Source organism: Lissotriton helveticus, chromosome 7, assembly GCF_964261635.1.
Source record: "Lissotriton helveticus chromosome 7, aLisHel1.1, whole genome shotgun sequence".
Taxonomy (NCBI): Eukaryota; Metazoa; Chordata; class Amphibia; order Caudata; family Salamandridae; genus Lissotriton; species Lissotriton helveticus.
Genome location: NC_136068.1, coordinates 139,462,155 through 139,482,506, shown reverse-complemented (window position 1 = coordinate 139,482,506; position 20,352 = coordinate 139,462,155). Strand labels below are relative to the sequence as shown.

Sequence of the window (20,352 nt, the reverse complement as noted above, 5' to 3'; positions counted from 1 at the left end):
TCTGCCCTCTGTTCCACTCGTTTTTGCTTCGTTTTTGTGCCCTTCTGCCCTCTGTTCCACTCGTTTTCCCCTTGTTTTTTGTGCCCTTCTGCCCTCTGTTCCACTCGTTTGTGCTTTGTTTTTTGTGCCCTTCTGCCCTCTGTTCCATTTGTTTTTGGTGCCTTTCTGCCCTGTTCCACTCGTTTTTGCTTCGTTTTTTGTGCCCTTCTGCCCTCTGTTCCACTTGTTTTTTGTGCCTTTCTGCCCTCTGTTCCACTCGTTTTTGCTTCGTTTTTTGTGCTTTTCTGCCCTCAGTTCCACTCGTTTTTGCTTTGTTTTTGTGCTTCTCTGCCCTCTGTTCTACTCGTTTTTGCTTCATTTTTTGGACCCTTCTGTCCTCTGTTCCACTTGTTTTTTGTGCCTTTCTGCCCTCTGTTCCACTTGTTTTTTGTGCCTTTCTGCCCTCTGTTCCACTCATTTTTTGTGCCTTTCTGCCCTCTGTTCTACTCGTTTTCCCTTTTTTTTGTGCCTTTCTGCCCTCTGTTCCACTCGTTTTTGCTTCGTTTTTTGTGCCTTTCTGCCCTGTTCCACTTGTTTTTTGTGCCTTTCTGCCCTCTGTTCCACTCGTTTTTTGTGCCTTTCTGCCCTCTGTTCCACTCGTTTTTGCTTCATTTTTTGTGCCCTTCTGCCCTCTGTTCCACTCGTTTTCCCCTTGTTTTTTGTGCCCTTCTGCCCTCTGTTCCACTTGTTTTTGCTTCGTTTTTTGTGCCTTTCTGCCCTTGTTCCACTCGTTTTTAGTGCCTTTCTACCCTCTGTTCCACTCGTTTTTTGTGCCTTTCTGCCCTCTGTGCCACTCGTTTTTGCTTTGTTTTTTGTGCCTTTCTGCCCTCTGATCCACTTGTTTTTGCTTAATTTTTTGTGCCTTTCTGCCCTCTGTTCCACTCGCTTTTTTGTGCACATTCATAAAAAAACCAGAATCCAACGTCACTAAACTATCTATCTGCTTACCTGCAGTGGAAGGCATGTCTCCTGGCTGCTTCTGGTGGTAGAAGTCACGTCTCCTACTGCTCCGCGCTGGCAGCCGTCGGACAATGGCAGACAGTGCGATGCCAGCGCGTTTTCAGTAGACGATGACGTCACAAGAGTCAGACTCTCACGAGAGGAGTCTGCAGGAGCGTCATCCTCTTCACCCGCCCCCACCCCAGCTTAGCTCCAATCCAAGCGGCTGGTTTGGGTGAGGCTGGTTTGGGTGGGCAAATGGAGCCGGAAAGGCTGAAGTGCTACACAAGCTACTCCCGGGGTCTCCGCGAGCTACCGGTAACTCGCGATCGACCAGTTGGAGACCCCGGGTATAGTGTATCCTATACTGAGGATCTAACAAGCCCTTTTTCATCTACTGCCTAGTCTGACACACATAGAACTCGAGGTTTTAGAAGGCATCCTATGCACAACAACCTGGTTATCCTACAGTCTCTTCTGTCCTCACTCCAATCCTTTTTTCGTAATTTCTCCCTCTAGTATTATTTGCAAGCTGAGAGAAAATCAAAATCCTCTTAGCAAAAAGGTATAGTCTCAGGAAGGACTTGGCACCTACCAACAAAGTTCACTAGACTGCACTTCTGACAAACCCTCCACCCTTTCCCTCCAGTTACAAGACAACATGTCCATATCCCCGTTGTGAGGGATCCGATAAACTAAATGCGTCAATATTATACTTCCAGGGGTTAGGGCGACCAAGACTAGTTACCTTTAGCCCCAGAAACCCAGAAACATAGAGAGTGATATCCAGAAGAATCTTCTAGGTCCCATTTGTGGAACCTGGGCGGTGATCTTTTGGGACCGTTTAGAGAGAGTTTATGCAAAACAGTCTGTTTCGCATTTTTATAAGTTTCGGACTGATGTTACAGCCTGGGCCAATGTGACTTTGTACCACAAATAAGGGACACTGATATTTTCATCAATGTAAACATACTTCTTAAGAACATTTCCTCACTCACTTAGGCACATTTCTCATGATGCTGATGTTCTCTCACTTCCCTGCCCCCTTACAGATCCGAGCACGATTCATTGATTACACAAATTATATCTTGGTGATGACCTATAATAATAATGGTAATAATAATAATAATAATAATAAAAGGCATTTCTAAAGCGTGCAGCTACCCCAGATGGGGTGTCCCGGCACTATAACAGACAGTGAACAAGGAAGAGGACAGCGCAAAACTAGTCTTTCCGACTAAAAAGCCAGGTTTTCAAGGCCTTTCTGAATTCCTGTTCGGACTGCATCATGCATAAGTGGGGATGGAGGTTATTCCAACATTTGGTGGTAACCACCTCGAATGTTCTGCCTCCCATTCTTGCTTCGGAGAGAAAGCGTTTATGGTTGGACCTTAAAGGTCTGTCTTGTTGATATGGGCGGAGTCTCCTCCTCAGATAGAAAGGCCCTCTTCCCTTTGTTTGCTGGAAAGGCAAACGTCAGGGCCTTAAATTCAATCTGTTTGGCTAGCAGCAGCTAGTGCAGTTGCCTGGGGTAAGAGAAATGCAGTGTCGAAGTGGGACCCGGAGGCCAGTCAGGCTGCCGCATTTTGAATGATCTGGAGTCTATAGATCATACCAAGCGGCAGACCCATGTACAGGCCGTTAGCATAATCAAGGTGGGAGGTGATTAGAGCATGGACCACGGTTTTGCGGGATGAATCAGGCAGACGATTTATAAATTTCAAGCCGCTGAAACCGATTGTACATGGGTCGTGAGGGACAGATCTTTGTCCCATCTCACACACAGATTTTTGATCGAGTCCTGCCCTATAAGCCCAATATTCCAAGAGGCTGGTAACTGGCCACACTGCAAGTTCCCACCACAACTAATTTGCGTTTAAAATATTTGGCTGATCGAAAACAGGTAAGAAGTCGTTTGACAAAATGTTATTGTCAAGCACCAGGCACACAACATAGAAGAAACTTCATCTTTAAGAAAAAGACCTCATAATTGTCAGAAAGGCACACACATCACCCAGCTGTAAAACGCAAAATTATGCCTTCCCACGCCTATGCAGAATGTGATAATGGGCCCCTGAGTCTCCCATATCTCACAGATATACATTGGTCTTGGGCTGATTGAGGGCACTTCTAAAGGTTTCCCCCTTCTTCCTCCACACTGTAGGGACTGCAGGCCCTGAATTACGCCCCTGATGTCACTCTAGAATTTTCTCTAGCAAGCCACAGAGAATTTCTGGCATTTCTAGCTTGGGGCACCCCATTGCTAAGGAAAATTGATGAGGAAATGGCATGCCGGGAGCAAAAGCAGATGCTACAAGGGGGAAAAGGGAGGGGAGGGGGACTAAGTCTGTTGTCTAGGTGAATGAGTGTCAAAAGAAACAAGCACTGTCAACGCCACTAGGTCTAAAGTATGCAAGATCTATTGGCTTTGTCAATGCCTTTTTAGACATGGGGCACAGCAGAACAAGCGGCTGTGCAAAATAGCTTAAAGTTAAGACCAAAAAGTACTATGATGTAGCCTGCATTGATTGCATCATAAAGATCTTTTTAAGACACGCTGCTGTGCAATGTTTAAAAAAAGAGTGGGGGGGTGGGAAAGCAAAACAAGCATTTGCAATGCAATAGGTCTCGTATTAGGAAAGTTAGAGCTATTGGTATTGTAAATGACACATTTTTTATTTAGGTTTTGTTTTTGAAAATTGCAAAATTAATAGCTTTGTCATTTACAATGCCAATAGTTATAACTCTCGCAAATGTGACACCTATAGCATTTGTAATGCAATATGTGTTGTATTTACGTGACTTACATGTATTGATATTACAAATAACAATGTTTTTTAATTTTCTTTAATAATTAATACTTAAATAAAAGTTATTGTAATTTATAATGGCAATAGCTTAAACTTTTGTAAATAACATTTGTGAAGATTATGTTCAGTGTATTTTATTGTGACGAAAATCCAAGAACATATGTCAAATATTAACATCTTTTTGTTACATTTGTAATAAAGCTTGAAACATTGAGATAACATATTTGAACCAGTTGTTGTTGAATGGTTGCACAGATTGATGCTGTGGTGGAGCTCAGTGATGTTGTGGTGCCACTGAGTGATGCTGTGGTGGTGCTGAGTGATGCTGTATGCTATTCTATGTTTTGTTTTGCTATCCTATGTTTTGTTTTGTTATGCTATGCTATGCTGTTTTGTTATGCTATGCTATGTAATGCTATGCTATGCTATGCTATGTTTTGCTATGCTATGCTATGTTATGCTATGCTATGTTTTGCTCTGCTTTATTATGCTATGCTATGTTTTGTTGTGTTTTATTATGCTATGCTTTGTTTTTCTATGCTATGCTATGTTTTGTTGTGTTGGTATGCTACGTTGTGTTTTGCTATGTTATTATGTTTTGTTATGTTTTGTTCAGCCATGCTATGTTTTGTTAAGCTATGCTGTTTTGTTGTGTTTTGTTATGCTATGTTTTGTTATGTTATGCTATGTTTTATGTTATGCTATGTTTTGTTATGCTATGCTATGCTATGTTTTCTTTTGCTATCCTATGCTTTGTTTTGTTATGCTATGCTATGTTTAGTTTTGCTATCCTATGCTTTGTTTTGTTATGCTATGCTTTGTTATGCTATGCTATGTTTTGTTATGCTATGCTATGTTTTGCTCTGCTATGCTTTGTTATGCTATGTTTTTTATGCTATGCTGTGCTTTGTTGTGTTTTATTATGCTATGCTTTGTTTTATTATGCTATGTTTTGTTCTGCTATGTTATGTTTTGCTGTGTTTGGTATGCTATGCTGTGTTTTGCTATGCTATATGTTTTGTTATGTTAAGCCATGCTATGTTTTGTTGTGTTTTGTTATGCTATGTGTTGTTGTATTTTGTTATGCTATGTTTTGTTATGTTATGCTATGTTTTGTTATGCTATGTTTTGTTATGCTATGCTATGCTTTGCTGTGTTTTGTTATGCTTTGTTGTGTTTTGTTATGCTATGCTATGCTATGTTCTGTTATGTATGCTATGGTTTGTTTTGTTTTGCTATGTTTTGTTATGCTATGTTTTGTTATGCTATGTTTTGTTATGCTATGTTTTGTTATGCTATGCTTTGTTGTGTTTTGCTATGTTTTGTTTTGCTATACTATGCTTTGTTATACTATTCTATGTTTTGTTTTGCTATGCTTTGTTTTGTTATGTTATGCTTTGTTATGCTATGCTATGTTTTCCTATCCTATGCTTTGTTTTGTTATGCTATGCTATGTTTTATGCTATGCTGGTGAGGGTGGGTGAGTGAGGGTGAGTGAGGGTGGGTGGTTGAGGGTGGGTGAGTGAGGGTGGGTGAGTGAGTGAGGGTGGGTGGGTGAGGGTGGGTGGGTGGTTTGAGGGTGGGTGGGTGAGGGTGGGTGGGTGGGGGTGAGTGAGTGAGGGTGAGTGAGGGTTAGTGTGTTAGAGCGAGGGTGAGGGTGAGAGGGTTGTGAGGTTGTGTATGCTATGCTTTTTTTGTTATGCCATGCTATGTTTTGTTATGCTATGCTGATGAGGGTGAGTGAGTGAGGGTGGGTGAGGGGGTGTGAGGGTGAGGGCGAGGGTGTGATGGTGTGTGAGGGTGAGAGGGTTGGGGGGGTGAAGGGGGTGTGAGGGTGACCTAAAAACGAAGGAGGAGGATTTACAGATTGCATGTTCCTTAATAACACCTAATAAAAACAAGTTTTTAAACCAGAAAAATATATGCAAACCCCAGCAAAATGAAATGAACAGGTACATGTGAATAAAGATGAGAATAAATGTGCAATGCACACGAATATTAAGAAAGCCGAGCTAATTGGACGAAATTTAAATAAATTAGTGCTACGAAAAAAAATAATAAAGCTGTGCGCTTCGGCGAGATGGAGAAAGTTTGTATGAAGCACTCTTTACATTGTGAAAAGCGCAATAAACATCGTTGCCACGTGGGATGATAAAGCCGTGTGCATCGACGAAATAATACAAAACTGCACAATACGACAAGGAACAGTGTAAAAAATAAAATAGACATCATTGTCAGCACAATCATGTAAAACCATATGATGCGCCACTTTAAAGTGTACATAAATCGTGCGCATCAGCTGAACACTAATCAAGGAACTCCCACCATGGAGTAATGGTTGTGATCAACATCAGATGGGTCGATAAAGCCACATGCATCGGCGAAATCATGTAGAATTGCACAACGCGCCCTTTAAATTGCAAATAAGAGGTGCGCATCAGCGTAAAACTAAACAGGAAAAGCCAGCTATGAGTAATGGTTGTGAGGGACGTTGCTATATAAACGGCAAACACAACCAATGGCCCGACGTTATGAAATGTGACATGGCACGTAGTGGATTCGCTGGAGGCAGCGTGAAAAGTCATAGCGCGAGAGCCGTGAAATGGCCTCCTGTCGTGACACACACGAGAACCGCAAATGTTATAACACAGTAACAGAGCGATCCCAATGAAGAAAAGGCAGAACTTCCGTCCGACTACGGGAAACTCCACCTAGAGGTAAGGATGATTTTATCAAACATTACTTGTGGTTATGGATGTTTGGTCGCTGACACCAGCACATCTGCACAAAAAGGGTCCTAAGGCAGCAAATAAAAACAAGTTTTTAAACCAGAAAAATATATGCAAACCCCAGCAAAATGAAATGAACAGGTAGATGTGAATAAAGATGAGAATACATGTGCAATGCACATGAATATTAAGAAAGCCGAGCTAATTGGACGAAATTTAAATACATTAGTGCTATGAAAAAAAATAATAAAGCTGTGCGCTTCGGCGAGATGGAGAAAGTTTGTATGAAGCACTCTTTATATTGTGAAAAGAGCAATAAACATCGTTGCCACGTGGGATGATAAAGCTGTGTGCATCGGCGAAATAATACAAAACTGCACAATACGACAAGGAACAGTGTAAACAAGCATAAGCAAACCAACCAATCAAGCGGAAAACGAAAGCCGTGGAAAACTAGATGTGCGGGCCGGCCAGCAGTGAATAATTAGGGGAGAGAGAGGGGAGGTGCTGGGGAACAGATGGCCGTGAAGCAGGGGGCACCCTTTGAAGTCACGGCCTGCGGCCGTGAATAAGTGATGGCGGGGGGCGGGGCAGCGGAAGCCTTTGATGAGGCAAATGCTGCTGGCAGGGAAGCCTGTGCGGAAATGCAAGCTCGTGCACGAAGGAGCTTGTGGTCACGTGATTTCACGTGAACATTTGAAAATCCGGATCGGAAAAAGAGGATTGACGGCATTAGGTCTCTCTACGAGACCTAAAAATCAAGGTGCAGGGAGCAGGGTGGGAGCAGCAACAATGGGAGTGGGGACAGCAACACAAGTGAGGAGGGTTGGGGGGTAGAGAGCATCAATAATAGAAAGTGGGACAAGGGGTTGGGGAAAGGGAGTGGTAGTGGGGGAAGAATAAATAGTACCTTAGTCATAGCTTGAGCAGCTGATGGATGTTAACTAAGTTGAATCAATCTGTGCTTGGTCCATGCTCCACTGAAAGGAATGGAAGTGATGTTTGGCCAGCGCTGGCCAATTAGGAGGCAGTAACGAAGAGTGACAATGAAGCTAACGGACTGTAAGCAATTGGCAACCTTTAAGACCTATACTGTACACAATAAGTCTCATAAACGAGAGTGCATGCGCTGTGGCAGGCTCAACCTAAAAAGTTTTTTGAAATCTTGAACAACTTGTAACAGCGAATAAAAAGAATATTGCATCTAAGGTATTCCCAAAATATAGTTTAAGAAAAAGGACATGAAAGTTAGTTCAATTCCACGGTACTTTATTTGCTCAATGCGTTTTCTCTACTGATTACTTGACTATTTTATATGCTAGGTTCCTTTGCTTTTAATTTGTCTTTTACTTACCTCTACTTTGCCTGAATATTCCCTCAACACTGGTATACCTTTGTGCCTACAAGACTGCGTACTCCATACAGGAGAAGCCATTGTTGATTCGCACATGCCCAATCCCAGTTCTGAACAATAAATATGAAGTCTTCAGTGTGAAGGAGGAGCGCATTGCCATCATTAACATAAGAAGTCAAGCTAAAGAAATCTTCTTTATGTGGGAAAAGATCAAAATAGCAGACACTCTTTCTTGGTCTACTTGTGGTTGGCAGAAGCATTGGTTCACAGTGTGGGTCCCCTTTAGCCTGCTGAGGGTACTATTACCAACAGCACCTCTTTCGTAAAAATTCAATTCTTGCATAGTTTTTTCTTAAACATGTTTTTGTTTGGAATCATAATTTGCAAGTCATGCATACAGAAGATTTTCAATTCACTAGACATAATAATAAAAGCCTAGCATCATGTTGGATGCAAAAAACGTAACACAAGCATTCATCACTTAGGCTATAGTCCCTTCTGGCCCTGTCCCAGGTACATCAATACACTTTATATTCAATTATTCTATGTTATAGTTCTTTGGAGGAATCTCCATTACCTAACATGCATCAAAAATGTCTCACTATGGAATAGTGACAAAACTCTTCCACATGTACACAGTGGCCGCTCCTCCGCTGAGGCGGAGGAGCGTGACTCTACTGCTTTAACAGTGGAAATGAAGGAAAAATAAAATGATAATTACTGGACGAAATTAAAATTGTATTTCTTCCTAAATCTTTGCGGGCGGGGCTGCCCTGCTCTCAGAGCAGGGAAAGGAGAGGTGGAGCTCTGTAAAATGGGGCCACCCAAACAGTCATGCGCACTTTCCATGTTCTCTATACAGGCTGCATTAGAGCCTGCATGGAGAACATGCCCTGGCTCCCATTCCCTATCTGAGCGCCGAACTACGGTGATCAGACCAATCACAACGCTGCCCGCCCGCCTGCCACGCCACGTACAATCCATGCCAGCCGCTACTGCGTGTACAGAATTATGAAAGGTAAAACGAACCTGTAAAAGTGTCCACTTTCAAAGCAGGACAGTTGGAGCTCAATAACAAAACAGACTTTAAGAATCCCCTCCAGACTTGAAGGTCAGGAAATGCGTTTATAGTGACTCACCGCTCCTTGAGTTTCTGATATCCATATGGCCCTTTGTAGCCTTGAGTCTGTAGAGAACAAGATATAGAATAAACAAACACAATCAAACAGATAGTGATGCGAAGGTTGCAAGAAGACTCAATGATAAGAATGCACACAGTAAATCACAACAACCTACCAAAATCAGATAGGAAGCCACAAAAGTTCGAACCAGCTTCAAAGTCTTTAAGTAGACTTAATTAAAGGCAAGAAGGAAAATCCCACACAGGTCAACATGGCTCGAAAAATACCAGATCAGAGAAAGTTTTATACAGAGAGCACTAAACAATTGAAAATCGTAGAGCTAATTAAAATAAGAGGGACGTGTTATGTGCAATATCTTATTTGTCGTCATATGGTAATAGCACAAGTGTTGTTTTCTACAAGTGCCCAAGTGGAAAGAATGTTTTTTTTAGTTTTTCATACGAGGGCCAAATTTATGGTTGAACAGCTTACCCTTATTTCTCTAGCCAGTAAAAAGAAAAGCAATTGAGGGTATCATAAGGGCTGACCAATGCTTGTTTGCGGTTGCATTAAAAAGTATTTATATCTTCTAAAATCTGTATCTCTGGAACCCTCAAGTGGATTTGAACGATGAAGGACTCTAAAAAATCGTAAAAATATGCTCTATTTTCACAATTTGTTGTTGTGTCTCCTTTTTGTGTGACTTTCTTATTTCATTGTTTGGTGCTGTTAAAATCTTTACACCAAGTTCCCTTGTTAAGCATTGCTGCTCGAAGCCAAAACAACCCAGGGTTGAGCGTAAGGTTTGCAAACAAGCCTGACTGGACCCAAGACAGTTTTTGTGAGTGTATAGGATGATAAGGCGCCACAGTCATATCATATAATACACCCAAATCTGCACAGTGGGCCTCTCATTTTTGATGTAGGAACTGAAGAGGAATTCATGTCAAGTTGACCATAGGTCACCCAGTTCCTCCCTAGGTTACCTCTCTGAATGAACCATATGTTTTATATCACACTAGATGATGATGCAGAGTCATGTCACAAGCTGGCTAGAAAATTGGAAATCTTAAGACTACTAGTCAAGTAGTTGCCTTGTAGTGACGAAGAGTTCGACAAGTAGTTAGTCATTCAGAATGCACTCAAATCTAAAAACAAACGAGGTGGGGGAACCGGAACATCTCCAGTAAACAGGGGGATTGAACAGGATATTGCACACCCAATATGGATCGATGACGTGTGACTACCGGCACTGAGAAAAGTCGAATTCATGATTGACTTGAGTGCGGCTTGTTGTTATTGGTGTGCTGGTTATGTGTTTCTCATGCAATTGAAATAAAATAAAAATATATATTTTAAAAAAAATCTAAAACCTAGAGACCATCATACAGCTCTGAATGGATCTAGCCCGCATCCAATAGAAAGGGAGAGAATAAACCAAATTCCAACCAATGAGTATAAGGTAAAAGAACTGTGTTCTGAAGCACATACTATTTTCATCCACCATAAGGTGTAACAAGCATTTGCAATGCAACGGTCTCGCATTTGTGAAAATTAGAGCTATTGGAGGTGTAAATTACAATGTTTTTTACTTTTGATTTTTGTTTGCAGTGGAGTGATTATATTTGCAGACCCAGAAAATGGCAAATTGGTTTCGAAGGAGAGGAGGAGGAAAATAAATGACACTGCCAGCCCCCCGGTAGCCAGTGCAGAAGGCAGGCGTAGGGAACAGGTGCTGTTCAGAAGCTCTGCAGAGAGCCTGGAGATGCTGGTTTAAAGCCACAGCAAACAGGGCTATAGTCCACGTTGTCCTTACACTATAATTTGACAACCTCATGGTCCTTTAAACCCATGAAGTTGGCAGATTACACAGATAACGTAATCAAAAGGGAACCTAATTAGCCAAAGATGTAACGTTTAGGGAGAGATAGTTACAACAAGCTAACTAACCAACACAGCACTGGCTGTGCCTGCCAGTGCGCGTGAACAGAAGCGGTCCCCACGTTTCTTCAGCTCCGACTGTGTGTTCCTGGGCCTACATCATGGGGACATACAAAGCTCAGGTACACAGAGCCCTGCAGATCAAACAGAGCATATCTGCGTCATCGGCTAGTGTACACGAGAAGCGGAGGTATCCACATTTCTGTATCTCAGGCTGTGCATTCCTGGGCTTACATCATGGGTACACACAGCCTACAGATCGGGATGTACATGTCAGTGCCTAGCCCATGTATGTGGAAACGGGAGGTACCCACAGCCCTGCACATGCTCTACATGCATGTGCCCACGGAATGGGTATATTGAAGTGGCGGGTACCCACCTCTCGGAGCTGCGCTGGGATTCAGGGTGTACAGCCCTGTGCACTCAGCAGATAAACAGCAAACACCCAGTTACCTGGAGCATAAAAGAGAACAACAGACTGTGCAGCCCTGTGCCCTCAGCCTGGGTACACGGAAATGACAGGTACCCCACACTCTAAATACATACATGCGCCGCCTGAATACATGCAGCACTGGAGGTATGAAGTTTTTTTTTTTTTTGCATATTTATATAGCGCAAACTCGACCCGAAGGTATTGGAGCGCTTTACATGAGCACCATATTTACATTACACATTCAGGCATGGGGAGATTAAGTGATTTGCCCAGAATCACAGGATGTGGACGCTCTACTAACGGTTCTGTGGCTTACAGCCCATGTTCCCACTGTCGGGGGGCACCGGGACCACAGACGGCCTCACCCTGGTGACTGGTGAAGGAGTTACCCCAGCAGCAGGGACCGGTCTGTGGGGAGCAGGCGGTACAGTAGCGTCTCTCTGGGGCAGACTGGCCGTTGCTGCTGCTGGGGGCTATACAGGCTTCGATTGACCCATTTAAGGATGAAGGTAGCTTGAGTTAATTACTGCGCAACAGAGACCCCTCCCCCTGCCCAGTGACCAACTCTATGAACAATGCGCAGAGCTGAGCTCCCATTACCTGCTTAATTATAGTTAACTGAGCCCAATTGTGCGCCTCCGCCAAGCCCCGCCTCCTACCTTTCACGCTGGGCTCCTAATCCCTTCATGGGATGGGCCAGTGCCACGGAGAAAGAAACCCGAAGAGGGAGGGGGCATTTCAACCAAGTTCAGCTCCACTGAACCGGGACGGAGTATCGGGAGGACAGGGAAAGGTCACAAAGAAAGCTCCTTGCATCTGAGGCGTGCAGACACAATCCGTCACACCCTGGTATATATGTGTAAACAAGTTGGAAGGTTGTGAAAACTCTTGTTCGAGCAGCCAGCGATGCTCAGAATTCGCTGTCAGCCGCAGAGCTCACATACCTGTGTTTACTGTGCACGTTCTGCTCTCCTTCCCCTGGCGGTGAGACAGTGATGAATGTATACTGGCTGTTTAGAGTATTAAGATAATCCCATGCTATGTCCTAGGAGAAACTCCCATTCACTGCTACTTCTGAAACTTCTCGTCTTTTCCTACCTGTCCTGCTCTTTAACACCGAGTGCCTGCTAGAGCTGGATGCGAGGGGAAAGAAGAGCCAAGCCGAGCTCTAAGACCCCAAACACGAGTAGAGGCAGAGCATAACAAGCGCTCGGCATGATGCAGACTTTCCTCTTTTAGAGCCATCCCACTTGGACGGGCTTGGCCTGACTTACGTGTGTGGTAAAAGGTTTATTATTTCTTCTTTATGGGGCCATCTGTTTCGCACCATAAAGAAGATAAGAAACCTTTTACCACACACGTAAATCAAGGAAGCCGGTCTGAAAATGACGGGGCTAAAAGAGAAAAGAATACGTCACTGGGACCTCTTTTCCAATGGCTGGCCACCGTTTAGCATGAACAGTGATGCCAGCCAATGGAAAAGAGGGGCGGGCTTAACCCTCGCTAGTGAAACTACCTCCATCTCATTAAATCTCGCGAGCTCGACTGCGCATGTGCGCAGCCGACGCCAGCTCGACCTAAAAACCCTTGTCAGGCATACCTGAGAAAGCTCCTTCGCTCAACCAGAGACCTTCCTCAATTAGAAGGGTGCCCAGAAAATAGACTTGCATGTAGATTCACAAAATCATCAACTCGCATAACGAATGATCTCCCAAGCACTCCACGAAAGCAAGAAGCAAAGTCCTACCTTGGGCACAACTCCCAAGCTATCTCACTATAACATTTTGCATACGCTACTTTGCATTTTAACGCCTAACCTGGTGTCCCAATGAGTGAACGGCATGGATGGCATCTGCCTGGCAATCTATGTCAGAGTCTTGTAAATGTCTACGGGCCTTGTCTCAGTGACTCCAGGATAACATGCCTACAACTTGCAGGGCCACAAAGAAGTTCAAAGAGTAAGCCATATTTTGATCAATTCACCCACTGCTTTCTTCAAATGTCCATCATCATCCCGAAAAGGAGATCACTAGGTGTTCAGTTTGATTTGTTCAAACTGCTCATTAAAGAGAGGACTGCTCTATCTTTGATACAAGCACAAACATATTCTGGCCCATAGATACTCAAAGGGTAATAAGGGATCCTATTGAGACTGTCAAATTAATCTTTCCCAAGACCAAATCCATCTATAGTACACCCCACACCTGTTTAAATTCATTCAAACCTCTCCCCAGCCCTGCACCAATTATATTTTTATTTGGTTTTGGTTAAAAGCAATGTATTACTCATAGAATGTGCCTCCTTGTGCTATAGTAAATTTACAAATACTGCAACTGAGGACCACAGCGAAAAGCCAGGTTTTGAGTAGTGTATGAAACTTGAGCAGATTAGATTCAGCTCTACTCTTACAAAGCGGAAAGCCAAGGGTATGTAGGATCTCCCATTCCATTCCATGTAGCTGCTAAGAAAGAGGGACTCTGAGCATTCAGTGTTTTATGGAGAACACAGGCCAATTTAAACATGATCCTTTTATCGATGTGGAGTCAATGGAATTGTTTAAGCTATTACAAAACATGGTGGCATTAGCCTTTATGCAAGTAAGACTTGTATGATGGGGGAGGCCATGAGAAACTGCATTCTACTCTTTTGATCGCACAAATCATTTGCAACATGCACTCTGTGGGAAAACGAGTGAAAATTCGGTGGAGCATTTTCAAATGAGAGAAACAGGATTGTGTTATTGCTGAGACATGAGTTTCCAGACTCAGTTGGGAGTCAAGAATAGTGTCTAAATTTCAATCTGATCAAACTGGTTCAGCAAAAGCCGGAGGGAGGATAGCCGGAGGCTATTATCCCATTTACATGGTTTAAAGATGGGGATAATTTCTAATTTAGATGGATTTCGTTTCTGTAATTTGTAGCCATCCAGTTCTTTGTGACCTCCAGACCTAACAGAAGGTCGGAGGGAGAATGTTTGGAAGCATTACATAGACTGAGTATAATCTAAGTACCCTCAAGGTAAAATGTGTTTTCACTTCAAAAGTATGCAACAAATCAGCTAATTAGAGGAGGTATAGGTTAAAAGAGCAAAGAAGGAATTTTAGTACTAATCCTGATCCGATACATAGTTTAGGGACCTATAAATAACACACATACACATGACCGGGCTACGCAAAGGAGGGTTGGCTGGGAGGGAGATGACAGTTATCAACTACACCCACCCGCTCACACAGCTTCAACCCACAATATGAGGGTGAAGGACCCTTCAGAAGAGTTAATGTTATATTTTGGCAGGTAGAGTCGGAGTCACATTTGAAATATCAGATGACTCTGCCACTATACGTTCGATTTCTGCAGGAAACCCACCTGCTGGAAGGGGAGGGCTTTGTCACCCTAGTGATGCATAATGAATAAATACACAGAATATGAGGGGTGGGAATCTGTAGTGGGAGCAACCTCGACTGTGTATTGAATCCAGACTTGGACAGCTCACACCTGTAGGAAGCTGGCTCAATCCCAAGGTGCTCTTCTAGGGAATAGTGTGGTCAAGCAGCCTTAGGTTTACAGAGAGGAGTGTTAGACATCTATTGCAAACACACAGCCAATAAATGATACACATGCCTCAATAAGGAGATCCACATCAATCATTGGCGCCCGCGGTCGTCACCTACCCAGCCGGACATTGGTGCATGGCACTCCTCGTCCTTTCGCTGCTGTCTCTTTATATCTTCCTCCGATGACCTCCTCTCCCTCTCTCAGAACCCCTTTTCTTGTCCCCATCTTCCTTCTCACCCTCTCCTCTGATCCTAACCTGCCGTCTTGTTCCGTCCTTTGTCAGTTCCTTTCTCGCTGCTCCCACTCATTTCCACGTTTCCCTTCTCCCTCTTTTCCCTTACCCCTATTTTTCCCTCGCTCCCATTGCTCCTTAATATCTTCTGTTTTTGTAATGATCTAATCATTAGATGTATTTGTATAACCTTGTTTTTCCTCTTCCTCGCAACGATCTTTCATGTAAATTTTGTAACGTTTGTAATATGCTAAATGCTAAATTCCTCATGTAAAGCGCTCTGATACCTCCGGGTCTAGCAGCGCTATATAAAACTCTTAAAATAAATAAATAAATAAACAACAATAATACTGATCTTTATATAATTTTAGCCACCGTGGTCTTCAAAATCAGGTAGGTACTTTTTAAAATGGTAGGTTTGGAGAAAACAGCCTTTTAATACTTTACATCGTGATTGAAACACTTTGTGGCATTGTTAAACTATGGAGGAAAAGCATGTATTTCATTCAGGCACTTAACAGTCACTTACGGAACCAATGTTATGAACTTACGGTGTGTATAGGGCAAGGTCTAAGGCAACACCAACACATCACTTCGGGTAGCACTGGGGCGGCCAGCTGCAGGGGTGCCTTACAGCGTTGGGTGCTCCATTCAAGTCTATGGAGTTCGGTCTGCTGGAAAAGAGGCTGAAGGTTTAGACTGGGGACCAGTTGGGCTGAACCAACAGGGGGTTCAACTTTTGTGATGCTCGGGGACGCCTTTGGTCCTCTTCCCCAGAGGCCAGGGGTGACGGGTGCAGAGGTGTCTTTAGGCATTAGATTTATGTCATTGGGAGCCCTCGTTGTAGAGGGGGGGCTGCAAACAGAGGCTGCAGGCAGTGTTGGGAAGTCCAGAATGAGCAAGTCCAAGGTGGGCTTTGTCTCTGGAGGGCAGTGGACCAGGCTGGCACTGTTGGCCAACTTCAGCTCGGGCTAGGAAGCACAACTGCAGTGGTCTTTTATGGTGTCTGTTTTTTGCCATCCGGAGCACTCACAGTTTTCTTTGGGGTGCCTGCAGGATGCAAGGAAGCAGCTCTGCTGGAGTTCTTGCATCTTTACTGAAGGCAGGCTGTCCTCCCAGGCTTGTGTCGCACAACAGCTGCAGGTCGAGAAGTCTTTGGCGCGGTTTTGAGGGGGAACAGCAGACCGGCCAGAAGGGCTGGGGCCAAGTCTGTTGCTTTTCTTTAGTCTCCTGCTTTTGTGGCTCTACAGTATCCTTCTTCTTAGGCCATCAGGATCTTGGGACCACGTTGGCACGTTGGCCTACTTCAGCTCAGGCCAGGCAGCTCGGGTGCAGTGGTACTTTCTGGTGTCAGGTTTTCGCAGTCTTGGAGCCTCACAGCTCAGTCTTTGGTACCTGAAGATGCAGGCGAACAGCTCTGGTATTCCACAGGAGTTCCTGAGTCTTTGGAGAAGTGCTGGCAGTCCTCCCAGGCTTTGGAGGATCAGCAGCTTGCAGGACGAAACGACTTTGGTGCAGTTTTCGAGAATAGGCAAACAGGCCATCAGGGCTGGTGCCAAGTCAGTTTCTTTTTCTGCAATTATTGCTTTTGCTGCCTTCTTTTGGTCAAAGAAAAACCAAAGGTGGTGATGGACGGATCGTTGACAATACAAACACTCACCCCCAGTCAACTGATCTGGGTTTAATCCATCACCGTTCTTTAGCTCACTCCGCCACCCCAGTTCAGACATGGTCATATGCAAATCAGTCTGACCCTGTGCCTCATGGGAACAGTCCAGTCCGAACTGCCAAGCCATGTCTTCCCTGGACCGGAATCAAGCTTCCCAGGACCGGTTTCTGGCATTACAGCCGTCTTCAGCCGGACTTGCTTGACTCCAGTGGCAAAGTGAGCAAGGGACTCACGTCTGAGCATACCCTGCCAACTTAGGGCGAACAAAGAAAAACCAAAGGTTGTGATGGACGGAGCGTTGCCAATACAAACACTCACCCCCAGTCAACTGATCTGGGTTTAATCCATCACCATTCTTTAGCTCACTCCGCCACCCCAGTTCAGACATGATCATATGCAAATCAGTCTGACCCTGTGCCTCATGGGAACAGTCCAGCCCAAACTGCCAAGCCATGTCTTCCCTGGACCGGAATCAAGCTTCCCAGGACCGGTTTCTGGCATTCCTGTTGGTTTTGCGTTTGTCACCCCGAGTGGGATGGGTATGCTCAGACGTGAGTCCCATGCTCTCCACACCACTGGAGTCAAGCTATCCTGGCTGAAGACGGCTGATAGCCAGAAACCGGTCCTAGGATGCTTGATTCCGGTCCAGGAAAGACATGGCTTGGCAGTTCGGGCTGGACTGGTCCCATGAGGCACAGGGTCAAGGCTGATTTGCATGTGGCCATTTCTGAACTGGGGTGGTGTGGAGTGCAAAAAAACGATGGATTTAGGCCCAGATCTCTGTACTGGGGTGAATGTATGACATTGTTCTGCATTCTGTCCATCAACTGTTGGTTTTGCGTTTGTCATCCCGAGTGGGATGGGTATGCTCAGACGTGAGTTCCATGCTCTCCACACCACTGGAGTCAAGCTATCCTGGCTGAAGATGGCTGATAGCCAGAAACCGGTCCTAGGATGCTTGATTCCGGTCCAGGAAAGACATGGCTTGGCAGTTCGGGCTGGACTGTTCCCATGAGGCACAGGGTCAAGGCTGATTTGCATGTGGCCATGTCTGAACTGGGGTGGTGTGGAGTGCAAAAAAAACGATGGATTTAGGCCCAGATCTCTGTACTGGGGTGAATGTATGACATTGTTCTGCATTCTGTCCATCAACTGTTGGTTTTGCGTTGGTCACCCCGAGTGGGATGGGTATGCTCAGACGTGAGTCTCATGCTCTCCACACCACTGGAGTCAAGCTATCCTGGCTGGAGACGGCTGATAGCCAGAAACCGGTCCTAGGATGCTTGATTCCGGTCCAGGAAAGACATGGCTTGGCAGTTCGGGCTGGACTGTTCCCATGAGGCACAGGGTCAAGGCTGATTTGCATGTGGCCATGTCTGAACTGGGGTGGTGTGGAGTGCAAAAAACGATGGATTTAGGCCCAGATCTCTGTACTGGGGTGAATGTATGACATTGTTCTGCATTCTGTCCATCAACTGTTGGTTTTGCGTTTGTCACCCTGAGTGGGATGGGTATGCTCAGACGTGAGTCCCATGCTCTCCACACCACTGGAGTCAAGCTATCCTGACTGAAGACGGATGATAGCCAGAAACCGGTCCTAGGATGCTTGATTCCAGGAAAGACATGGCTTGGCAGTTCGGGCTGGACTGTTCCCATGAGGCACAGGGTCAAGGCTGATTTGCATGTGGCCATGTCTGAACTGGGGTGGTGTGGAGTGCAAAAAAACAATGGATTTAGGCCCAGATCTCTGTACTGGGGTGAATGTATGACATTGTTCTGCATTCTGTCCATCAACTGTTGGTTTTGCCTTCTTTTGGTCGGCAGGATCTAGTTTCCTAGTGCCAGGGCTCCCCTAAATTCTGAATTTAGGGGTGTTAGTGAAGTGTAGTGTAGTAGGCAATGGGCTACTTACCCCTGGGGTCACTACGTTCCCTATATGACCACTACCTGGGAGAAGTGGACATAACCCTGTCCCAGAGATCCTAAATTTGCCATCATCAAGATGGTCACTTCTGAAAAGTCGCGTCCACTTCAGGTAGCCAAGTTCAGGGGTGGAACTCGCCTGAGGTTGGACAATCCGGTCTTGCCTAGCTAATTTTCCCACCTGTCCAGGAACCAAAGAGCTCTGGACAAAAAGGGTTGTTTTCCTCTCTTGTGATTGAAGCCAGATTTGCACAGCAAAGGTGGTGCGGCTCTTTGAAGTTCTGCTGCTTTCGAATGCTAATCCGCAGGTCATCCTGTGGGCGGGGGTGCAAAGTGGCCCCTGGTCCGAGCATTCTCGGTTTATGACCCCAGGGGAGCAAAAGCCCTCACCCTTGTGGGGTCAGCAACTCATCTCTGGTGGCAGCCTGGCAAAAACATTCAGACACCACACCAGTAACTGGTAGGTTTTTCAGGGGGCACCTCTAAAGTACCCTCTGGGTGCATGTATTACTAAATATGTCACTGGCATCAGTGTTGGCTTATTAATACGAGATGTTTAATACCAAACATCCTTATTTTCAGTAAAGCCATCATGTAGCTGGGGAACTGATTTTCACCAGTGTCCAGCACATGCTTTTAAAATTGCTGCCCTGATCACTTGTACTGGCAGTAATGGGTCTGACCAGTACAGGGGCATATCTTCTCATGGGGTTATGCCCTCACATGTAGAATAGTGCACTCTGCTTTAGGACGGTAAGGCCTGCTGTAGGGGTGAATTACTTATTGTGCATGCATTGTTCACAGGCTGGTAACACAGGCTGAGTGCCATGTCGTGTTTTCACTTTTGTCTGCTCCAAGACATGCAGCCTGCAGTGGCAGTTTGCATGAGCTTGGTGAGGGGTTCCTAAGTGGGGCACAATTTGTGCTGCCGCCTTGGGGACCCTCTTTAGCACCTCAGGCCCTGGATACCGGGGATACCATTTACTAGTGACTTACAGAGGGCACTAAAGGTATCACCAATTGGGGATAACAATTGCATCGTTTTGGGAAAGAGTTCAGGCACTGAGTACCTGGTTAGCAGGAACCCGGTGCACTTCCAGTCGAAATTGCTTCAAACACCAGGCAAAACGTGGGGGTGGCCATGTCAAAAAGGGCACTTTCCTACACTGCCAGAAATAGCAGCCACTTGAATGCAAGCAAGGCTTGACGACTGGCGTAACAACTGGAGTCTCACATATAGGGGGTGGACTGTGCACCTGGGGTGGAGAAATTATTCCTACTATTCCCATCTGCAAACGCTCCACTCTCAAACACATCTGTTTTAAACTCTACACAATTAACAGGCCATGTCATAACTGCAGAATACGTATTTAAAACTACATCAAACAATAACCCCCTTTCAATCCCTCTGCAAAATCTCAGGACCACAATACAACAATATTTTATTAAATACACAGCATCCATGAACAGTGCGCTAACAGAATGGGAGGCATTTAAGGTTTGTGTGAGGGGACCAGCTTATGAATGACACACAAGTTAAACATGTCCTGAACAAGAAAGCCACAAAACTCATGAGAGTATTGGAGAAATCGGAAGTGGCAGACCGA

General features: G+C 44.9%; 1 protein-coding gene across 1 annotated transcript in view; it reads right to left on the bottom strand.

Moving 5' to 3' along the window:
• TTLL9 (tubulin tyrosine ligase like 9) overlaps positions 1 to 20,352 on the bottom strand; it is a 114,359-nt gene that overhangs the window by 85,219 nt on the left and 8,788 nt on the right. The window contains exon 2 of the mRNA XM_078650444.1: positions 9,011 to 9,057. Coding sequence (XP_078506570.1) covers positions 9,011 to 9,057 — 47 coding nt within the window. The remainder of the gene's footprint in view (positions 1 to 9,010; positions 9,058 to 20,352) is intronic.